Genomic DNA, 23,535 nt, shown 5'->3' with positions numbered 1-23,535 from the left:
TTTCTGTATTTTTATCAATTTTACCACACAACGTTTATAATTTAGTAGCTTTCAGAGTATGTTTGATTATGGCAACCAAGTTTAATTTATTCTTCTTCAGTATGCTAAAATCATGATTAAGTAGCAAGACACATATTTTGAGTAAAGCGTGTCCAGTTGGGTAACATAGACTTTCCTGATCCGGTGTACCTGTTGCAGCTGATTGTGTGTGTGTGTGTGTGTGTGTGTGTGTGTGTGTGTGTGTGTTTGTGTGTGTGTGTTTTAACTGTGCGTTTGTTATTGAGAATAAAAGTGCCACTATGCTGCTGTTCTCCTGCCACAACCCCTTGGGATCTTACAATTTTATTGATTCCCTGAATTTCTTGGCTGTTTCTGTGAGGAAATACTTTTAAAAATGACTTCCTGGTAGTGGTGAAGTATTAACTATTTGTCTTGAACACCCTTTCATATTTCAAGAAAACCTGAATGAAAAACGAAAAGGTGACTCTTTCTTGTCAACTGGAGACATTTTTCTGGCAGATATAATACATATAGTTCTATGTGATTTGACTTAACCTGCTAATAGGGAAAACAGCAACTTTTTTGTGTTTAGTGTGTGTGTGTGTGTGTGTGTGTGTGTGTTTAGTGTGTGTGTGTGTGTGTGTGTGTGTGTGTGTGTGTGTGCGTGTGCGTGTGCACATGCACATGTAGGACTGGGGCTGCAGGCAGAGCCAGTTTCTACAGAGCGGTTCAGCTGGCTCGCCTACTCTTACAGGCAGACAGTGTTTGCATCAAGCTTGAGTGACACCTAACAAGACAAGAGATAAAATGTTCTAACCAAACCAGATAGAAGTCTGGCTTCAAGGAGAAAACTTCCTTCTGTACAACTGTGGTATGCACAACTTGTAAACAAATTAGTCTAAAGTTAAATCATGCAGCAATAAAATAATAGCAATAAAATAATCTCAAATTTCCAGGGCACCATCATAAAAGAGTGGAGAGGTCAACGCACGATTGTTAAAACAACTGATTAGAAGTAAGAACTGTTGCTGAGGATCATGTGTGACTTGACACACAAAGAGGAGCAGGAGTAGAAGTGTTTATTTGTTGTTGTTTTAACAGGACAATATTAGTGAGGATGTGCTTTGCTATTTCAGGGCAGTCAAAATGGCCCATTCTTTGTTAAAGGTTATGAGGGGGAAAGAGCAAGTGACTCACCTTTTCTGACCGTAATGGTACACCCCCAAAAGAATTTGCATTTTCACAGTGATTAAGCACACACATGTAAATTTAGGCCTGCTGCATAAACACTGCAAACAGAGCAAATTGCCGTTTTAATTTTTCATTTGGCTTTGCTACATGAGAGTATTTTCCCTGTACGTCCAACATTTGGAACATCTACTCTCCTTTGTTTTTTTCTGCATCTTCCCAGGGCTAAACTTAAAAAGATGTAAGACCAATCCTTTGCTGTCTTTGCAACTAAACGTTTAAATAGTTTACCCTTTACTAACAGATAATCAAATTATGTTTTATATTTCTTTGCCTTTTCTTGAAGTGTTATTTCTGTTTTGAAAATTCAGTTGTGTTGCTTCAGTGGGTTTTTATTCTACACAATGAATCATTAATATCGTTTCATACCTAATTATTAATCTAAATCATTGACCTAAATCAGCTAGGGGAAAAGCATGTTTTGAAGACCCCTCCTGAATGCATCCGTGTTTCGTGGCAAAAAGCATTCAATATTTATGTTTTCCCATATTGATGTAAGAAAATGAAATTAAAAAAGTGCTACTGCATCGTTTAAGGCGATTTCAAAGTTTGCATTGAGCTTCCATGTTTTGTAAGTCCTGTGGCAGCAGGATGGGCTAGGCCCTCCCAGATAAATCAGTGCCAGCGAAAGAGACGGTCCCGCCGCTGATTGGCTGAGCGCTGCGCTCCAATCACAGAGCTGTAGTGATTCCTCTCGCACGAATGGAGCGGGCGGCATGTAAAGTTACGGCTCAGTAAAATATCAGAAAAGGAAATACACAAACAGGTTTTCACTACAGAGCGGATTTTCTCCTTCATGTGAATACTAGAAGAAAACGAAGGAGATAAATAACACAGGGAATCTGGATTGACTCAACAACGACTGTTTCTAAATGGACTCTCCTGGATTGGAACCACCGGGAACCATTTGTTCTGAGATAAGGACACGCTTCTCATTAATGTGATGGCAATATTTGTATGAAACGTCCCTATCTTGGAAATTTGAGTGAAGATGACTGCCCTCGTGAGGAACGTACAGCAAGTGCTGTGCGTCCTGTTGCCGTGTGTTCTCCAACTCTGCACCGCACAGACACAAGGAGGTGGGCTCGAACGCACGCACGAAAGCGCGCACACACACACACACACACACACGCACGCACGCACGCACGTACACACACACTTTTGCGTCCAGAATCATCACTTTTTATACTCAACTATTCCAGAATATAGCCTAAATATAGAGCTGTTCGCTCTATGTGCTATTGGAAAACACCTGTCCTCTTTCACAAACCGCAGTCAACAGAACCTGTTCCGCACACGTAAAACTTGTTTGCTGTGAGTCACTTGCACCTCTCCCACGACTCTCTGTGTGCTTTATTATGTTTGTCTCAATTGTTTCAAGGCTTTGCGACAGAGGAGCCCAACCTTACACCGCCTGTTGACCGACAACCACAGTCATATAGAAAGACTTCACCTCTGATAGCCTATGTCTATATTGCCATTTTCTCAGTATGGTGGGATAACTATTCAGATGTATTAGTTAGTAGGCTACTAAGTAAAATTATTAATACCACAATAAAAACAATTATCAAAAGTCTTGCTTTTGTGTGAGGCTGCAACTTCTGAAAAATGAAAAACAGATTCTCCTAGCAGTGTCAGTTTCATTTCATGTTAACTGTGACTCAAGTAAAAAAGCGCAATAGGTCTACTTCCCACCATAATGCAGTGAAGTAGAAATTAGATAGAACTAAGAGTAAGTGTGTCAAAATTGCACTCAACCACAGCACTTAAGGAAATGTACTCAGTTACTTTCTACCACTTGGGGCAGTGACGTGTTCAGGCCGAGTGAGGTGTTGTTATTTGAATCACAGCACGACTCTGTGAACTTTGACCTTGTGATCGTGTACCGACAGTTGTCACCTGGCTGGAAGGGAATCAAGTTTGAGAAAAACAATGTCATGAGATGCCTCTGGCACCTGAATGAAACACTGAAAAGATAAAAACGCCAGTATAAAAAATACAGTTTATCACGTGAGGCATAACATTTTATTTGTTCACTAGACATTCAAGGAGCATTGATGCAAACCTTGGGACTGAAACTTTGTTTGTTCAGATTTACTGGTCAAGTTCTTGGAATAAAACTAAAGACATTTAAATGAATTTCAGAAGTATATTTTAATGTCAAAGTGTAATTTTCTCAGAACGTCTCTTTCAGCCAGATGTTGAACAGGATTTTGCAGTAACCAGTAAGAAAAGAGGTTGTAGTTGTTATGTTGATGTATATAGGTGGACCAGTACGCTAAACTTTGTGTGAACATAACTGGCCAGTCATAATAGATAATTAATGGCTATGTAGTTTTTTTGTGTGTTGGGAGATATTCACGATGGGTTTTTTATGTTATCATTTTATATCCTTAATGTACTTTTCAGCAAGAAGCAGGGTTTGATAATCAAGAGAAGATGCTTTTGACAGAAAGCACAAGAGGGACACACGTTACACAAACTTGTTGGAAATGAACACAAGTATTTTTTATACTATTGTTGTGCCAACAGGAAATGAGTTTTTATTCCACAAACATCCTCATGGCAAAACAATGCATTATGTTAGTTTAATGTCTCAGATGTTAAACATGTAATGTATCAGAGGGGGGTCAGTTTGTCAGTGTACAGCACCTGAGTGTAAAATTTGATTTCATATCTTCCAAGAAAACAATGGGTGGAGCCTTTTTAAATTGCTTCTGTAGTTTTACAGGTGTGACTTCCAAATGGAAAACTGATGTATCCAAAAGCAAGTACTCTGCTGCTTCTGTTGCCAAAGTTTGATGTAAAGAATATCTCTGCGACAGCCTTAGTCTGTTCACTAAATATTGAGCAGTCCTGTATGTGTTGGGAACACAGGAAATTAATCTTCCAGTTTATCTGTGCACAACCTCTGGCTGTGAACTAGTGAAGAAAGAAATAGTTCATGCGATCAGGTGTCTGTCTTTGTGTTTGCCTGTGTGTGTGAGTGTGTACAGGCTCACCTGTGAGGTATGCAGTAATCATTTGCACATCCTGTGCCAAGTTTCTGTTTACCTTTGTAAGTCATTGTCTTCACTGCTTTAATAGGCTTGTTTATCTCCTCCTCCCTCTTTTCTTTTCTTTCTCTCCCTCTCTTCTTTTTGAAACCCTGGTTGTAGACAAATGAAAATAACAGCTGAACTTGATCCGTGTTATGTTTTCAACATGTGTTAGGTTACACTTTAGTGCCAAGGACAATGAGACCGTTTTGCTCTAAGTTTATATGCTGTATACAATAGTTAGTGATGGAATATGTAGTGAGGCAGACATACTGCGGTGTCTGTAAAGAGTGAGGAGACACAGAAAGTAAAGTGTTGGTGCAGACAGATAGAGGCTTGGCCGCACATCTTGATGCACTACGACACTTGTTTTGTACTTTCAAAATAGGGCCATTGTGTTTGTGTGTCTGTGTGTTTTAATGCATGTGTGTGTATTGACTCTAAAGCCTCCACCCCCTTCCTTTCCCCCCCATCATCTATCTGCCAACACTGAAAGTCCTCTTTTGACAGCGAAAACCCACTCAGCCTGTTGAGATTTTCCGATTTCCACAGCTGCAGCTTGTGCATTGTGTGTACGGTTGACATAACATTTTGTCACACACTGTATTGCATGTGTGCACACCGGTTTGTCCCCCTCTAAAGTGGGTTGTTCTTGAACTATATGCATACTGTACATACTGTGGCGTGTGGAAGGTTCTTGAATGTACAGTTGGATGTTCAGAAGTATTTCTCAACAGGCAATTGAAATAGTGTAGAGTCAACAGCAGCAAGTCATGCACTGATAGCTTAACTAAGGCGGGGTAGATAAAGAGCTTCACCCTTGAGCAGCTCATAAACTGACATCAATTCAATTGAATTGCTTTTAATGAGAAAAGAAATCTGAAAGCAAAGTAGTTATTGCAATTCATTACCCTGACACGGAGCAAACTAGGGAATCTAATGTATAGAAATGGCCCATGCATAGTAGTAAATGTTAAAGCAAGCTCATGTCCTGTGCCATTGAAATAGTAGCCTACTCCAGTGATTTCACATCTTAAAGTTGATTGCCAGTAAGAAACAGATTTTAAAAAATATGGTCAAAATGGATACAGCAAAGACAGACATATCCCAACCAGTCCCTCTATAGCTCCAATTCCAATAAAACTTCTCTCAATGCAACTTAGTAGAGTCTTTTGTTGTGCTGCATTAGTGGTTGGCCACAAAAGACCTTAATTATGAGAAATTTCTGACAGCTCTGATGTCTCCCAACAGTGAAAAGATAGACTGGTTGAAAATATCTGCATGCACCATTAGACCATGCCTGCCTAGCAATACTCCATGCCCCCATTTAAACACTTTCTGTTGATGTTTAGTCTCCTTAAATCCAGATTACCTATATGACAATGCTTATTTTCTCAAACCTTAATAAACCCCCTCCAGAGACACAACTACATTGAACAAATGCTTCCAAAAGGCTGAGTAGTACTCCTCCTGACAAGTAAATTGATCTTAATGTGTAAAACCAGTGGAAATCTTCTTTAAAAGGTCAGTTCATCCAAATCCCACACAAACATATCTTCAACTTTCCACTAGCCACAATGACACAAAACTTGGACACATTGGGAAATGCATGTTTTTGTGATTTGAGGGAACTGATCCTTTAATATGAGTTAGTACAGAGCCAGTCCCTCTGAACCCGATGTTCTCAGAAAAACAATAAAGTGACTCTTATCAGGACTTTATGGACCCAAGACATGCTCGCTGCATGCATCTCACACACAAACACCTTGCTATGTCTTAAGGTTAATAATCATTATCCTTTTTATGACCTTGTTGATCCTGTTATTCTACTGGCCTTAAATTTGGACTCTCATGGCAGTAGAAGGAATGTGTTTTTGAGTGTGTTCAGCGTACATCATGTGTGTGATCTGTGTTTGAGGGTGGTTTAACAAAAACATTCCTCGGATCCTTACTGAGTACAACAAAATCAACAACCAGAAGTTCACCAATGATATTTAGGTGAATGGGATTTTATTCGTGTGGCCCAAAATATTAGAAATTGCATCATATCTAGAAACTAAACGGTCCTAATTACTTTGGATAATTCACACACCTCACTGTAAACACTTTTCATTGTAAACTTGGAACTTCTGTCCTAAGAAGAATATATGGTAGTCACTGAATAAAAACAGTTGGCACTGTATTCTGTGGATTATCCAGAATAGCTGGGTCACTATTTCTGAAGCAATATGTTGCTGTTGATTTTCCAATGTTGTGAGTACTTTGTGAGCACAACTGAATTTTCATACCACAAAATCTTAAATAAAACCAAAATTTTCAGGTGGTTCAGAGAATATAGGACATGTATAGGTTATACAGAATATATAAGTGCAAAGACAGCAGACATATTTAATATCAAAAATCCTTACAACAAAAGGAGTTCTGGAGATAGCAGGCAATCCATAAAAACAGAACAGGCAGAATCCCAACAAAGGAACAGACAAAATACCAGAAAGGGAACAGACAGAACCCCAAAAAAACAGTAACAGCAAACACAGAAAAAGTGCCAAACCCACTAAACAGCAAACAGTAATCCGACAAGAGACAAAGACAGAACAGAGACTAAATACACAGGGTGATGAGAATATAAGGAACAGGTGACACTAGGCTGGGTAAACCGGTGAAACCCATAAGACAATCACATGGGCAGGAAAACTAAAGACAGGAAGTAACATCAGAAAAGACAAGGGAGAAAAAAAGCTTCAAAATAAAACAGGAAACAGAAACATACAACCACGACAAAAATTGTCAACATGGTAGACAAAATATGTTTTTAGAGGGCAGGGAACAAGCAACATCTTTGTAAGTGCAGATTTAAACTTCATGGACAAAAGAATTTCAACGTTTAAATGTTATGTAATGACTTGCTCCCGTGTCGCCACAAGATCATCTTGTGTCTAAGACTGACAATGTCAAGATTGACCTTGAGGTCAATTTCCCATTCATCCTCAAGGTGTTGAATGGGTGCAGGCCAGTCAATCTCTTCTACACCAAACTTGGGAAACCATTTCTTTATAGATCTCAAAATCTAATTTTGAATCAGATCTCCCCCCAAACTGCCACTGTTGGAAGCACATTATTATTTGAAATATCCTTGCATGGTGAAGCTTTAACATTTCCCTAATTGAACTGAGATATTACGTTTGTCACAATGTGGACATTGCACAAGTTCCTGTTTGTATTTTTTAGACAAAGTATTGACATTGAGCTCAACGGACATGTTTAATTCTCTGTCCTCTCAGTCCTTCCCTTTCTCTTATTTTCTCTCTGCTGCTTCTCTCCTGTCTGACATTTGAATAGCAAAGCAGCCTTCAAGTGACGCTGAATGGCTGAACTCCCACAGACCATAAACAAGGCCTTGTATGTTTTCCTCAGAGAAGGAAATGCCCTGTGTACAATCCTCAGCTTGTTTCACACTGTTACAGTACATCCATTTATACTGTGCGAGCAGAACACAGTGGTTTTTAGTAAGTTGCATAAAACAGTCCTTATAAGGGCTCACGCTGTTCCCTCGTAAATGATTTACAGTAACAGAATATGCATAATTATTTTATTTGTATTGTTATACCATTGCATTAACAGCATATACATTATTTCTTTCTGCACTCCTTGGTACTACACTCTTTCCTTCCCATTGGGTAAAGATGCACATGCTATAATGATACTGTTAATTGTCTGTAAAACGCAATGTGTGAAGGAATGTTTGTTAAAGGATAAAACTGCTGCAATTCTGTATTTGTTGGTATTGACAACAAATCCCATGAAAAGAACAACTACTGTCCCTATAAAGCACGCCATATGACGTATTTTGTTCTAAACTTGTTCCAAGGCTAGATTTTTAATTATTAGCATTGCTACAAATGTCAATGGGATTTTGACTTAGGTTTTCTTACTGCTGGGATCAACTAAAAATGCTTAGTAGAGGAATTTTGTTGTTTTCACAATGAAAAAAATATGAAATATCACCAGCCCTATCCTTTAAATAGATGTATCTAAACACATTAACATTAACAAGAGTTCATTCTTCACTTTTCCAGTGGTTGTATGTTCCGGCACCCACAATGCTCTAAGCACGACAGGAAATTCAGAGCTCCAGTACAACCTGATGAAAGAGATGTACACTGGCTGTGAGATTGTGATGGGCAATCTTGAAATTACCATGATGGAGCACACCAGAGACTTCTCCTTCCTACAGGTGAGGTTTTGGACACGTGAAGGCATCACAACAGGTCTATAGAGAGCTATTCTGGCTTTGCCAGACCTTCCTTCACAGCGCTGAGGGTCTGGCTAGTTCACATAGCATTCTGGAATGGGAGAAAAACATGCTCTGATTTATTGGCACTTCTTTAAACCAATCACAATCTTAATGGATGGTGCTAAGCACCAGACAATCAGGAAGGAAGTTGTTTTGGTGGAACATGTGTTCATTCAAAAGTTGTTTTAAATCGTGTAGCAGAAAACTCAGATTTGACAGATAGTCTAGCTAGCTGTCTCAATTTACCCTGCAGAGAGCTGAGGAGCAGTTAATCATAGTCCACGTAAATCCACCTGAACTTAAAATTACAACACAAAGAAAGAGCAAGGTAACGGACATCCGGCCAAAAATAATGAAATTCCATCAGCAATGAAAGTGGATTGTTGCGGAAATGGACTAATAGAGAATTACCCTACTTCATCATATGTGTCTCTGAGAAAAACTGCATGGTAACCAGTCTAGACAGATATTATGGATTTACTTGATGCCCAAAACAATGCCACATCTGAACTGTTTATCACCCTCTGTAGTGGATGATGTCTCTGTCTCAAATGCACAATGAGCTCATTTAAGTCCCCCTCCAATTCCTTTTCTAAATCAATCACTGCACTTCCGTCAGGGTGACCAGCAAAACACAAAACCACCTTGCTGCCAGGTTGTGAGTCTGATTACTATGACTAATAAAATCAGAGGATACCAGTAAGGTTTTCTTTCATTTCTTTTTTTTTTAACCCTCCAGTCTATCAGGGAGGTGACAGGCTACATCCTTTTAGCTGTTACCGAGTTCAACCGTCTGCCTCTGGACCGCCTGCGCGTCATCAGAGGAACCACGCTGTATGAGGACCAATACGCTTTGGCTGTGATGCTCAACTACCAGAAGGACGGGCAGCATGGCCTTCAAGAACTGGGCCTGACACACCTCACAGGTACACAGGAAGGCAGTTGGTTAGTGTGTATAAGTGTGGGAGGCTGGAGTGAAACAGATAAGGCTGTGACACTCAGTTGGAGCTCCCACACCCACACAGTGCAGCCACACCTTCACGGTACCTCATCGTCAGTGTGTGTAGTCACAGTGATGGTATGCCCCTGGAATGTCTCAACTGCCAGTGCAACATGAGCTCCAGTACGTTATACTGAGTTTGTACGAGCCATAGTAATCAGCAAATGGCAGAGGTTGATAGGATGAGTCATGGGCCCGTTGGGGCTTGCTTTGCTAATTGTCTTTCCCCATATAATGTCTGTTTGCCGCCCACAGAGATACTGGAAGGAGGAGTCAAGATCATCCAGAATAAGTACCTGAGCTACGCCCAGCAGGTGAACTGGCTGGACATAGTAAAGGATGGAACAGCTCATCTTCTGATCGAAGGCAATGGGCCTGACAGTGAGTGGAAAGGATGATTATTACAAATATGAGCATCAATTACCTTCCATTTTAATGTCAGACCATTTTTATGGTATGTTTATGGTATTTACAATTTTTTTATCTTAGAGCCTTGCAACAAAGCATGTGGAGAACTTCCATGTTGGGGTCCGGGAAATGACACTTGCCAGATCCGTGAGTGACATCAGCATCCCTTTATTTTTCATGCATCAACTCACTTCTGTAATGCGGTGGTTCCCAAAAGTGTGTTGTAGCAATTTTTATTGTACATTTTTACCATATTAAAAATGTTAAGTTTTCACACATCAAAAAATAAGGAATAAGAAAAAAACACTGAAATCACCATATTAAAAACTGTATTAAATAATCAGTGGTCATAATAACACACAAATCCATGCAGTAACATAGCTCAAAACTGCAAATTTAAGGCCTGTATTATTCTACTTATTATTTATGTGAGTTCATATATGCCACATATCGCACATTGACCACAGTTGATTTGTTGGGTCATTAAAAACACACATAGCTGGAAAAAGGTTGCACTTATATTTGTATGATTGGGCATGGACGTTAAAATCACTACGAAGGGGTGAATTGGTTTAATTTAGTTTAGTTCAGTAGTTTGGAAACACTTCTGCAATAGGTTAACAAATTAACATACTCTCAACTCTCTTTCAGTGACAAAGACTGTGTGCGCTCCTCAGTGTAACGGCCGATGCTTTGGTAGAAACCCGAGCGACTGTTGTCACAGTGAGTGTGCCGGAGGCTGCACTGGAGCCCTGGATACAGATTGCTTTGTAAGTCTGCTGCTTCGATAGGCTTTTTAACACAGACGATATTTGACGTTTCACAGTAGAAGAGCACAGCTGTAAATATTAAAATGAACGATTGCTGAATTCCCTTCAGCTGCTTCATTTTCAGGGTCCTGGTATTCTTGACACTAGCTATCACAATTTCATGACTAACTGTGAGACTTGAATAGAACAGACCCATCATTAATGTTATTAGACACACCTGTGCTTTTCTTACTTTGACAAGTCAAGATGTCTGCTGTGAAAAAGGCCTATTATAGACAAAAACACACAAAACATGTCTATAAGCTGCGTGGTTGACTGTGCTGTCTGTATGTGACGTTTTACAGGCTTGCAGAAACTTCAACAACTCCGGCGCCTGTGTGCCTCTGTGTCCCCAGACCATCATCTACAACAAGCACACATTCAAAATGGAGCCCAACCCCAATGCCAAGTACCAGTATGGATCCATCTGTGTGGCCCAGTGCCCTAGTGAGTCACACACTGTCTTATATGTTCACACAGACTCAGTTATATACCATTGCTGTCTGTTCTCCCAACAGCAGCAATGCCGTTTTTATTTTTATACAACATTTTGTTCAGCATTCAAAGCTTTTTCTAAAACAGCAGTTACAACACTGTCACAAAATAGGCTACTACCTGTATCTTAACCTGCTCATGTACATGTATATTTGTCTGCTTAAGTGTTGTTTAATGTTGCCTTCAAGACACTTTTTAAAGTATGTAAAAAATATTTTTGTGGGAACTTAGTTTTCCCACATCAAAAGTTTAAAAAAATTCTAAGAAGGGCCTTGAAGCATATTTATTAATACATTTTTTTAATTGATTTTATTAAAGTGTAGTTAGGATTTTGTATGTGTTTTTGTTGTTAGCTTGTAAATGGCAGTGGCGGACCAAGGGGGTAAGCAAGCCTCCACGAAGCGTACTTCCTATGGAGCCATTTTGATGCTAACAGACCATCACCCGCTATTAGCATTCCATTGATTTTCATTCATTTTGGTGCCACTTTGACAGCAAATAACTTTACATCTGAAGCATGTAAATACACTTTTTGTCCATTGTTTATTTCTAAAGAAACACGACAATGTATAAAAGCTCCTTTACCTTGGATCTCACGTTATGGCTCCGTAGCAGACGTTTTTGTAAAAATAGGCTAATGAACGTGTCACAAACCACCGCAGGCAGTTTCAACTTACATTAGCTGTTTATGTTAAGTTACTATTGTTAACTAGAATTTTAGTTAGCACTAATTAGTCTGTGTTTTTTTTTATCTCCTTACAACAATCAGAGTGATTAATATTTCTCTTGGCACAGCTACAAGAAGACTTACAACTTTCAGACAGGTTGCTCACGTCACATCTACGCTGTCAAGCTCAGTTTGCAGCTGCGCAGTAACGCTCAGCTATCACTGGAAAAGTGCTTCAAATATACTTCACTTGTCTCTGGGGAAGCCTACAGCGTCGCTGTGTCCATTAATTTTACTTACTGTCTAGCAAACGCAGCTACAATGACAGATGACAGTGGTTTTGCTCTCTGTAGTGACATCTCTGCATTGCGGGTTTCCGGCTTTTAGACATCAATAGGCTTACGGATTAGTGATTTACCAAATCAAGATTGCCCAAGCTATGTTGAATCTCAGATTTCTGGGAAGTGTAAAGACATTTCCCCCTTCAGTAAAGTAATGTAAAAATCACCTCTCTTCTGAAAAACTTTGCACAGATAATAGTCATGAATTAAGGTCAGACTTTTAGGGGAAATAAACATGCAAAAAAACACTTTTGAGTGGAGATGGACATTATGTCTCTTATTAAAGTTTTTTTTTTTCTTTTTTTTTTTTACAGCTAACTTTGTGGTGGATGGCAGCTCGTGTGTGAGCAGTTGCCCGTCTGATAAAATGGAGGTGGAGAAAAATGGAGTGAAAAGTTGTGAACCCTGTGGAGGCCTCTGTCCTAAAGGTATTTAAGACAATTCAACTGCTCCTTCACAATTTATTGAGGGCACTTGTTGAATGCAATTGAGAAACATGCTAAGACCACACTGCCCCACTCTGGTCAGCAGTGGTTTTATCCTTTACAATGTAAAACTCTGTTGCAAGTTAAAAAAGAAGTGTTTCTGGCATTTTACTGTATATTACATCATTTGTGGAAGCAGCATGTACAGCTGGTTGAGGTGGAGCAGATTTCTACAAATGTATTTTATTTTATTTGCTGATATGTTTTGTATGTAAAATCTTGATTCGTAAAGTAACTTTAGCTGTCATAGTCTAAGTAGCATAACATGTAACTAAGCACGTGTCTCAAAATTAGAAGAACAGCATATGAGTGAGTGTTCTCAAATACTTCCCAGCACTGCTGGTTCATTCTACCTAACTTAATATGTTCTTGACCTTTTTTTTCCCTCCTCTTCTTCATCTTCTTCACAGCTTGCCATGGCACAGGAAGTCCGACCAGACAGACTGTAGATGCTCTTAACATTGACAGTTTCATAAACTGCACTAAGATCCAGGGTAGTCTGCACTTCTTGGTGACTGGGATCGACGGGTAAACTGATATTTGAAGTTTATAAGATACAATAGAATTTTTACTGTATCTAATCAGTGCTTTGTGGATAATTTTTGCAATTGTCCTTTATTTTAACATCTTTCTTTTCCTGTTGAAAGTGATAATTACAACAACGTACCAGCCCTTGATCCAGAAAAACTGAAAATCTTCAACACTGTGAGGGAGATTACAGGTGTGTGTCTGTTTAAACTGTCGGTGTACTTTGCTTTTAATGCCACGTCACAATGTTTGCAGAATGGTTAAAGCTTCTGTAACGCAATGTCTTCATTTTCAGATATTCTCAGTATACAGTCGTGGCCTAAAAACATATCTGACCTGTCAGTCTTCTCCAACCTCCAAACAATTCAGGGAAGAACACTTCACAAGTGAGCAGTAGTTTTCTTCTCTGTTTGTTCTAACATTGTTTTTGTTCTGGTTGACTAAGGTCGCCGTACTATCATGTTGTTCACTGCATTGCAGACTAAACCTTCACTGGCATGAATCTGACTGTCTTGTATCTCTTTGTTCTCTTATTGTACCTCAATGTTACCCCATGTAGAGCAGTGAGTTCTAAAAGGTATAGTAAATTTTTCACACGCCTGACTGTAGATTCCTCTTCATGGACTACCTATTATATATTATTCTTACAGGGCATTATCAGTACTGGGATTGTGTGAATTGGTGGTGGGTGCAAATCTTTAATGAGTTCACATCTTGCATGCTCTTCACAATGACAATTGATTAGTATTTGGTTGCAAATTATGGAACAAAAGAAAGACCATCAAGACTTTAACCTCACAGGCAACTCAACTCCTTATGGTGAAATGTAATCACTTCTGACTACTTACATAACGTTGAAATTTAAATACCACAGAGTTTATATTCAGTTGTGCAATTTAATACATGATATTAGAGGTATTATTGTTTTTAAGGTTCACAGATAAATCCAGAAATATAAGTGTCCACTGAAATCAAGTCAAGAAAAAAATCAAGTTTCTTAAATTGGATTGGTGTTATTCAAACTTAAACACTTGGGATACAAAGAATAAACAATCAAGTCTAAATAAAATCTTACCTGTGTTATTGATAGTTGCATTGATATGATCAAATAGAAGTTCACATGAGTACATGGAAACCATGGACACTTCAATATTTTTGAATTGTAAATTTTTTCTGTATGAATTTGTGAACATTAAACCTGAACCTGTTTTTGAAATTGCAAAACTTTGTATGACCTTCTAAAAGAATTTAAAGGATTTCAACAATCACAAATTCAGAATGCTTGTTTTTAGAGTAAAATACTCAGTTGCCTATTAAATTTTAATTATAAAGTACTTTCTTTGCTTCAATAATATTTTAAACAAAATTACAACTATTCATTTCTTACACAACATTTATTCACTGCTCACTATTTCAGGGGCTACTCTCTTCTGGTGATGAAGATCCCCTCTTTGACCTCCCTGGGGTTACGCTCACTGCGAAAAATAAACGATGGCGGCGTCTACATCACAGGAAACAAGAAGCTCTGTTACCATGACACTGTTAACTGGACGAGTATCATGACCAGCAGCTCTCGCCCACAGCGACGCCAGAAGCACGTCGACCTCAAGGAGAACAAACCAAGAAATCAGTGCGGTGAGTGAGGGTAAAAATGATCCTCCCTCCGGGAGAATCATTTTTAACCATCTCCCTTGTCAGTGTTTATGATGAAGATAAAGTAATTATTTTGTTCTGTTGTGTGTGTAGTTATTGAGGGCCATGTATGTGACCCCCTGTGCTCTTCTGATGGCTGCTGGGGCCCAATGCCAAACCAGTGTCTGTCTTGTAAGAAATTCAACAGGGGAGGAACGTGCGTGCCAGACTGCATGTTCTTAACTGGGTGAGTCTTTACAAAAAAAGAACACTATGAGTAATAGTATTTACAATGTTTACCTTAATGTGAGTAATGTTTGCTGTGGCATATCTGTATCCAAGTGTTTCAATCTTATCTGCAGTCTGGTGAAATATTTTATTTTTCTCTGAATGTAGGGAGAGGCGGGAGTTTGCCACTCAATCAGGAGAGTGTATGCCATGCCACCCAGAGTGTAAGGTCCAGGAAGGGAAGCAGACCTGCACAGGCCCGGTAGGATTTTCTTTATTCAGTGACTAACCAATGTCAATGTAGCTGCACTGCTTTACAGTCATTTTTACAAAACAAGGTTTTTTATTAGTCATGTGCACAACAAAAGTAGTCAAAAAGTAGTAGAAAATCTTAGGCCTCAAGCACCTTCAACAATTATCATTAAATAACAAAAATAAATAAAACTCGGGAAAATCTAAATCTGAATCTTAGACACAAAAATAGTGCAAGTTAAGATATAGGGTTAAAATATAAATAAATAAAATATAAATGAAGTAACATAATCTGTGTACACAGTGTTGCATATCAATACAAACTGGATTTAAAAAATAATGCAGTAATGTTTATGTGCATATAAGAGAGAGAGACAAAGAAAGAGAGAGAGAGATGTAAGGGTTCTAAAAGTACATAGATATATAGTGTGTTGTAATAACTTTGTGTGTGTTGCTGCCACCTAGTGACATATTTATACTCCCTATTCAAACTGTCTTTGAACCGTGTCTGTCTGCTTTGCATTTGTCTGTCAACTACTGAACTGTCTGAACTATCCCTTTGTCTGTCAAGGGAGCAGATCAGTGTATAGCATGTGCCAGGTTGCGGGACGGTCCACACTGTGTCTCTTTGTGTCCTGAGGGGGTTATGGGAGGGGACGAGGTCATCTTTAAATACCCCAACAAGCAAGGCAGCTGTGAAACATGCCACATCAACTGCACCCAAGGGTAAGATATGAATAGAGCTCTCCCTGTGTGTATTCATATATGTTGTTGTTTTATTTTTTACCTCTTTTACCTCTTTTCTGTGTTTTGTGTATAGGTGCTATGGCCCAGGAATTGGAGACTGTGTGGGGTCATCTCGGTACATTTCTGGGTACGTTGCTCTTCTCAATTTGACATATTTTAAAATGTTTAGACATTTGACTCATTATCGAGTCATGTGCCATATTTGATTCCTTTTCATCTTCCATCAGACAAGAGACCACAGCCATCGTACTGGGAGTGATTGCTGTCCTCTTCGCTTCATTCTCTGTTTTTGTGCTGACTGTTCTCTACCGCCGAGGCCTCGCCATCCGTCGCAAGCGAGCCATGAGGAGATACATGGAGAGCGGAGAGGTCAGTCAGAGTCTGACGTCTTTGCAATGCTAGTATGCTTAAGTTAAAGTTTGTTTTCAACACGTGATCTGTGTCTCCAGAGTTTTGAGCCGCTGGATCCTGGAGAGAAAGGGTCTAAAGTCCACGCTCGGATCCTAAAGCCCACAGAGCTGCGTAAGATCAAGCTGCTGGGTAATGGATCGTTTGGATCAGTCCATAAGGTAGCTGGGACTGTGGCAGTTGCCTATACAAACCTCCTCTTTCACATTTGATATTTATTTAAAAAACTATGAATATTTCTCTATTTCTTACGTCACAGGGCATTTGGATCCCGGAGGGCGATACAGTGAAGCTTCCTGTGGCCATAAAGACGATTCATGATCGCACTGGACGGCAGACCTTCTATGAGCTGACAGAAGTAAGGAAATGACTCAAAGGAACATATCTTTTGTGTGTCTAATATTCACCAGGCTTGAAAGCTGGCTCTGAAAATTGTATAGAGTAGCTTGCTACCTTGCATAGTCACCTTGGGTTCACAGAATTTCCCAGAGTCATGCAAAAAAGAAGAAATGTGCCAAAACAAATCTAAGAAACTTCTGAAATCCCTCCTGCAGCACTTCTCTGCTGTTCTGATAATTTTCCACAAAATAGCTCAATTTATTAGCTTTAATTATTAAGATAAGGATTACTCATTTTCAACATATTGAACATACAGAAAAGTCGTTGCAGGGGCTTGAGAAATATTTTAATGACATTTTTCATGTTTAATATTTCCCCTCACTGTGGAATCTTCACCTCCATTAAAAAACAATGAAGAAGTGAATATTTGATACTTTAAAGATTTTTAGTGAATTACTCCTTTAAAAATTGAATCAAAGGTTAACTTTTCTATTAAAGATCCATAATGATTTACTCATGCATCATGCAGCACATGATGGCCATTGGAAGCATGGACCACATTAACGTTGTCCGGACCCTGGGTAGCTGTCCCGGTGCCAGCTTGCAGCTCGTCACCCAGCTCAGCAGCCAGGGCTCCCTGCTGGAGCATGTCAGGAACAGCAAAAACAAACTGAGCCCGCAAAGGCTGCTCAACTGGTGTGTTCAAATTGCAAAGGTAAAGGACCAACCTTCACCGTTGGTGTGCTATATTTTAAACCACTGTTGGCTCTGTTCCACGGATATCCCAAGCTCTTAAAGGTATTGTTGTCCTTTCTCATCAGGGTATGTATTACCTGGAGGAGAACAGAATGATCCACAGGAACTTGGCTGCCAGAAATGTGCTCCTGAAGAATAATTACACCGCCCAGATCTCAGACTACGGCATTGCAGACCTAATTCACCCTGATGACAAGAAGTGCTTTTACAAAGAAGTCAAGGTCCATAGCCCTGAATTTATTTTTTCACACTGCTACTGTTTACTCACATTCACTGTACACTTATTCTGTCGTTTGAATTAAGGTAATCAATAGATACTTTCTCTGTTTACGTCTTTAGACACCAATCAAATGGATGGCTTTAGAGAGCATCTTGTTTCGCAGATACACACATCAGAGCGATGTCTGGAGTTACGGTGAGTTTTAAAGCAGCTCACAAGTACCGCTTTGGGTAATATTGAGTGTTTATTAAACAGTAGTGCAGGTATGGATGTTACAGGTGCACCAGTTGTGCTGTTTCATGCTCCACTGAATCTGTGACCTTCATTTAGGTGTTACTATATGGGAGATGATGTCCTATGGGGCAGAGCCGTATACTACGATGCGTCCACAGGATGTTCCAGATCTGCTGGAAAAGGGCGAACGTCTGTCCCAGCCTCAAATTTGCACAATTGATGTCTACATGGTCATGGTTAAGTGTAAGTGCCAGTCTTCTAATCTTCTTTTACTTCTGGTCTGACCTACAAAAAACTACAGCAGTAATACAAACGCATGGTTTTTAGCCATGCTAGCAGGAACCTCTCCATCCATGAGGAACTACTGGATGGATTCAGATTGACATTCATGGTCCCCATAGGATGAATCTAAATGACTTAGGGGGTTACCAGACTTTTCTTCTTCCACCATCATGACGTCCATTATTTTACTTTTAGTAATATGTCTTGAATGTTAGTTGGGTCGCCATGAAATATGGTCCTTCACTTGACATTCATTCACTTCACATCTTCAGATTCTTCATCTTGTGCCATTATCAGGTCAAAATTTTGTTTTCAATTTATTTTATTTATTGTATCAAAACATAACAAAAGTTATCTCGAGACACTTTACAGATAGAGTACGTCTAGATCACACTCTATAATTTACAAAGCCCAAACAATTCTAGTAATTCTTCTAAGAGCAAGCAATTAGTGCAACAGTGGCAAGGAAAAACTCCTTTTAGAAAGAAACCTTGGACAGATCCAGGCTCTTGGTAGGCGGTGTCGGAAGGTGCCGGTCTGGGGTGTAATGCACAGTGGCAATGATAGTCACAATAAGGAAAATGGGACAGTGACTACAAATGGTAGTCATAGTAGTTAATGTCATAGCAGGGCACTGTAGGGCATTACAGGCATTAGAGCAAATGTAGCATGCTAAGACATTGCCCTAAGGATTGAATATGGTAAAACATTATACCTGCTTAGCGTCAGCATGTTAACATCGTCTTCATAAGCCTATTAGAATGGTGACACTAGCATTTAGCTAAAAGCATTGCTGTGCCTTAGTACAGACTCAAAGAGCTGCATCGCTGCAGAGTTGTTTATACATTTTAATTACTTTCAGATGCTCTTTACTATGCTCTAGATCCATAAAAATGACTGGCAAACCATAGCTCTTGATTTTAATTTCCAGGTTGGATGATTGATGAGAATGTCCGCCCAACATTCAAAGAACTGGCGAATGAGTTTACCCGAATGGCCAGAGATCCACCTCGCTACCTGGTGATCAAAGTAAGAACGGCTGTTGTTTATCAGTAGCCACAATAGCACTTGTTTTTTCTGTTGTTGTTGTTGTTTTTTACTGTAAACCGAATATTCTGTGTATTGTGCCGCTTCAGTAGAAGGGCATATGGAATATGCTAATTTATGTCACCTCTTTCAAACAGGAGGACTGCACCCAACAGGACTCAGCCCCAGATGAACTGGCCCAGCGGAATGCAGACCTGGATGACCTGGCGGATCTAGACACTGAGCTGGTGGACGAGGAGGAGGAAGGGGTGGTAGATGGGATGACTGCAGCCCCCCACTATTTGTCTCAGGCCAGAAGCTTCAGTCGCCTCTCCAGGATGGATACACACAGAGTAAGAGATGCCTCTTCCTGTCAATTTTATGGACAGTTAATATCTGGAAATGTCTTTTCTGTCACCTCCTGGATTTAAATCTTGCTTGTCTTGTGTAGGTGGTTATTACTTCATCAAACCTGGCTGGATACCTGCCTATGACTCCAGGTGTTGACAACCCTGGACAGGTAGCTAAAAGGGCTTTTTGAGCCACTTTTTATATAAACTGTTTTGTATTTGTGTATGTCCATCCAGTAAAATTGAGCATAATTAAGACATGCAATTGAAAGACATCAACAACATCCTACATCACATTCCTACTTTTGCCATTTCACTAATGCACGTCTGTTTGCGTTGTCTTATGTAGGCCATGTGGCAGTCGCGCTCTCGACTTAACTCGGCACGCACTGTGTCTGAGAGCTCAGAGGGCTGTGGCACAGCAGTGGAGCTTGAGATGAGTGAGGACTTCTCCCTGACAGGGAGCCTGAAGAGACAACGTCAACGTCAGGACAGCGCTTACATGTCGCAGAGGGACAGCTTGTCCGGCGGGCCACCAGAGACTCCATCACCAGAAATGGAGGAAGAGGACCAGAATGGATACGTGCTTCCTGGAGACAGCCCAGAGAGAGGTGATAGCATCATTCATGTTTGCTGTCAATTTAAATCATATTGTCAACATTCTTTCCTGGAAAATGGGTCTTCATGCCTGGTTAGTTCTGCTATGTCACACCCACTATGTTATGGACTGAATATTAAACTTCCAACTTAAACTTGGCGCTAAGCACCGGGAAAAGCCATGGTGCTGCTGCAAAATAGCCTCGGGAAGAAACATGTTTTGGTGGAACATGTGTACGTTCAAAGATTTAGAACTGAAAACACAGATTGGACAGATAGTCTAGCTAGCTGTCTCAATTTACCCTGCAAAGATATGAGGAGCAGTTAACCATAGTCCACATAAATCCACCGGAGTTTAAAATTAAATTAAAACACAAACAAAACGGAAGGTAACAGACATTCGGCTGAAAAGAGTGAAATCCGGCGGAATTTCCGGCGGCAACGGAGAAATCACGGAAGTGGAGCATCGTGGATATAGACTAGGTCCTACCTGACACATTATTCTAAGGCAAAACTCACCATTTCATCCATTTTTCTTTTTTTCCAGATACCCTACTTTCCTCTCGAGTCGCTCCTGGCAGGATGGGCAAGTCTCATTCGTCGGGCCTCATCAATGACCCAGATGAGGAAGAATATGAGTATATGAACAAGCAGACGTGTCTGACAGCTGTCTCGCCTAGGCACAGCAGCCACTGGCCGAAGCCGAACAAGAAGCGCTCCTCCTCTGTATCGTCAGCAGTGACAGCATGCTCTGGTGACACCACATCATCTGTGGAGGTCAGGGGAGGTCACACAAGGAGCAATTACAACTCTGATTCAGAGCAGCAGGAATCTAATGAAGTTGAATATGAATACATGGACATCAGGGGTGAAAAAGATGAATGCCCTCCAGTGCCTGACCCTCCTTCGGCTCCTACACCACTGAGTAAGGGCAGAGAGGTGGAGCTGGAGGAGAAGGAAGAGGAGGATGAATATGTGGAGGACAGTAATTACCATTACACAAACAGACAGCCAAAGCTGCGTCAAGCTCTTAGAGAAAGGAAGGAGCTGAAGATAGAAGGAAGGGACGAGGGTGAGGCGTATGAGTATGAGGACATGGACTCCTTTGCTGCCCTGCGGCCTGGAGATGCTGTGGTGTACCACAACCTGCAGAGGGAGGGGGAGGGAGCAGTAGGAGGCACAGAGGCACATCGATCTGGCTTCGAGCCCTATGTTAAAGTGCGAGCTGGAGTCTGGGAACCTGCAGCTGGCGACAAATCTTTTGACAATCCAGACTACTGGCACAGCAGGATGTTTCTGAAGCCCAAAGCAGTGCCTACATGAGGAACATTTTAAATCTCTCACTTTCCTCTGAGACGTATTCATGAAGGACCTGAAACAGGAAATGCAATCAAAGCCATCTTAATAATGTAGCCTAGGACACAGTTTCCAAAACCCAGTATGTGTGACTTTTTACACCTTTGTTTACTGTTACAGGCTGACATTATATCTTGTATTTAGGCCATTGATTTAGGGCATTTTCTAGAAATAATAGCACTGAGTGTTGAAAACACTAACAGAAATGAACAGATTACAAGCTATATTTTTCTGTTTACATTTTTTAAATGAACAAAGCTTTTCTTGGGAACAAACACATTTGTTTGGAGTTTGGACTTTTATGTTTTGAGACCTCTTTTAATGACGGTACGTGAAATATATTTTACATTCATTAAAAATATTGTGAAAAAGCTATTTTGAAGCACCAACTATAATTATTTTATCGGCTAAATGTAATTTATGTTCAGAATGAAAAAGTTAATTCTGGACCTTTTCAACATTATAATTTGATCTAAATCTAAATGTTTGCTCATTTTTTTCGACATTTAGTGAAGCAGTCAACTGTCCCCCCTGGGACATGGGTTCAATTCCTGTGTGGACATATTGCAATTTCTGTAATCATCCCCTCTTGTGATCAATAGATCTTTTTTCCATACCTCTCATCCACGTATCACAGCCTTCATCAGAGAATTGAGTTTCTACTGTTGTAATTGAGAGTTTTCTCAGCACTCCAGACGGTTTGATAGATTTGAAAGCTCTTCAAAAAGCTAGTAAATTGACCTTGTGATGAAAACAAAGGTAAGGTCTAAAAATGTTGCTGCAACATTCTGACCTCAAAATATAAAAAGAGGTGGTTCAATTCTGTTCTCTTCTATTGTTGTTGCCATTATGGGAATAAGCTCACTTTAACACATCTTTTTCCGAATAGTCTAACAGGGTCAGATTAAACACGAGTGAACAACAATGAGCTGTGGGTCCCATTGGACCAATATACAGTATTCCTCCTGCTCTCTATAAACTGTATTTAACTGGTCACTAGGCTTCATTATATTTGATCTAGTACCAGAAACCAGTATGCTAGAACACTACTTGCAGTCTCTTATATTACAGTAACTTGTGGTTATACAGTATATTTAAACACAAATGTAAGTGGGAATGTGTACCTTGTAAATGTAATAAAGATATTGTGATTTAGTAATGCGTATTCCCAAACAAATGTGCACTTAGTCAAATTAACCAACTGGTATACAGGGAACCTGTAGCTTTTGGGCACCTCAAGCTGCATGGGTCCCCAGGGATTAGTAGACGTTGCCTTGTTGGCAATACAGCCAGAACATAGCCTATACCTTTTTGCATCTCATGGGGGTTTCAAGTGGATAATGTTTGCTTTGTCACTGGTAATATCCCTAAATAATGCAATACATGATTCTCTAAATTAGGAAGTTTCTCGTAAGGTTTCTCCGGGGTATCATTACTGCCATGCTTTAAAGATTTATGGTAAACGTGGCCATTACATTAGCTCATGTAACTTTATTCTACAGTAGATAGGTCAACAAAATGTCACATTTGGCTTAAAACAATAGTCTAGTGCGTCTAAGTCCCAATCCTACCCTCCATGTAGCTCAAAAGTGGAAAGATATCCACCTAAATGACTAACTCTGACTACTGAAGCCTGATTCACATAAACCTTTGAATACATATTTTGCATTTCTGTGGATTTTGTCCCCCTTCTGAGGTTCTCCTGCGTTTTTTAATGGCAGTTTGTATCCAATGTGTTGTACTACAGCCAACTACTGGTGCTACATTCCACCTACAGTGTCCAGCCCATCATTCA

At 40.0% G+C, this 23,535-nt stretch overlaps 1 protein-coding gene across 2 annotated transcripts; it reads left to right on the top strand.

The window, feature by feature from the left end:
* The first annotated feature begins 1,967 nt into the window (after positions 1-1,967).
* Positions 1,968-21,813, top strand: erbb3a (erb-b2 receptor tyrosine kinase 3a). Of its 2 annotated transcripts, XM_034870609.1 has the most exons (29): positions 1,968-2,327; positions 8,363-8,520; positions 9,320-9,506; positions 9,836-9,961; positions 10,070-10,135; positions 10,640-10,758; positions 11,103-11,244; positions 12,615-12,728; positions 13,196-13,313; positions 13,433-13,506; positions 13,609-13,699; positions 13,873-13,890; positions 14,731-14,948; positions 15,060-15,192; positions 15,342-15,435; positions 15,997-16,151; positions 16,246-16,299; positions 16,400-16,541; positions 16,622-16,741; positions 16,840-16,938; positions 17,449-17,634; positions 17,741-17,896; positions 18,015-18,090; positions 18,226-18,372; positions 19,343-19,440; positions 19,596-19,790; positions 19,889-19,957; positions 20,137-20,398; positions 20,932-21,813. In XM_034870609.1, the coding sequence occupies exons 1-29, from the start codon at positions 2,240-2,242 to the stop codon at positions 21,705-21,707; spliced, it is 4,281 nt and encodes a 1,426-aa protein (XP_034726500.1). In that variant the 5' UTR covers positions 1,968-2,239; the 3' UTR covers positions 21,708-21,813. The 2 variants fall into 2 exon arrangements, with proteins under 2 accessions (XP_034726500.1, XP_034726501.1); XM_034870610.1 differs by lacking the exon at positions 13,873-13,890.
* Positions 21,814-23,535: the final 1,722 nt, after the last annotated feature.

Source organism: Etheostoma cragini, chromosome 4 (genome assembly GCF_013103735.1).
Source record: "Etheostoma cragini isolate CJK2018 chromosome 4, CSU_Ecrag_1.0, whole genome shotgun sequence".
Lineage (NCBI taxonomy): Eukaryota > Metazoa > Chordata > Actinopteri > Perciformes > Percidae > Etheostoma > Etheostoma cragini.
This window is presented reverse-complemented; position numbering and strand designations above follow the sequence as displayed.

Excerpts from the sequence above, each read along its gene's own strand:
- erbb3a (XM_034870609.1), top strand. The coding sequence starts at position 2,240 with ATGACTGCCCTCGTGAGGAACGTACAGCAAGTGCTGTGCGTCCTGTTG. Across the intron at positions 9,962-10,069 it reads CGAAGGCAATGGGCCTGACA|AGCCTTGCAACAAAGCATGT; the intron begins GTGAGTGGAAAG and ends TTTTTATCTTAG. Across the intron at positions 10,136-10,639 it reads AAATGACACTTGCCAGATCC|TGACAAAGACTGTGTGCGCT; the intron begins GTGAGTGACATC and ends ACTCTCTTTCAG.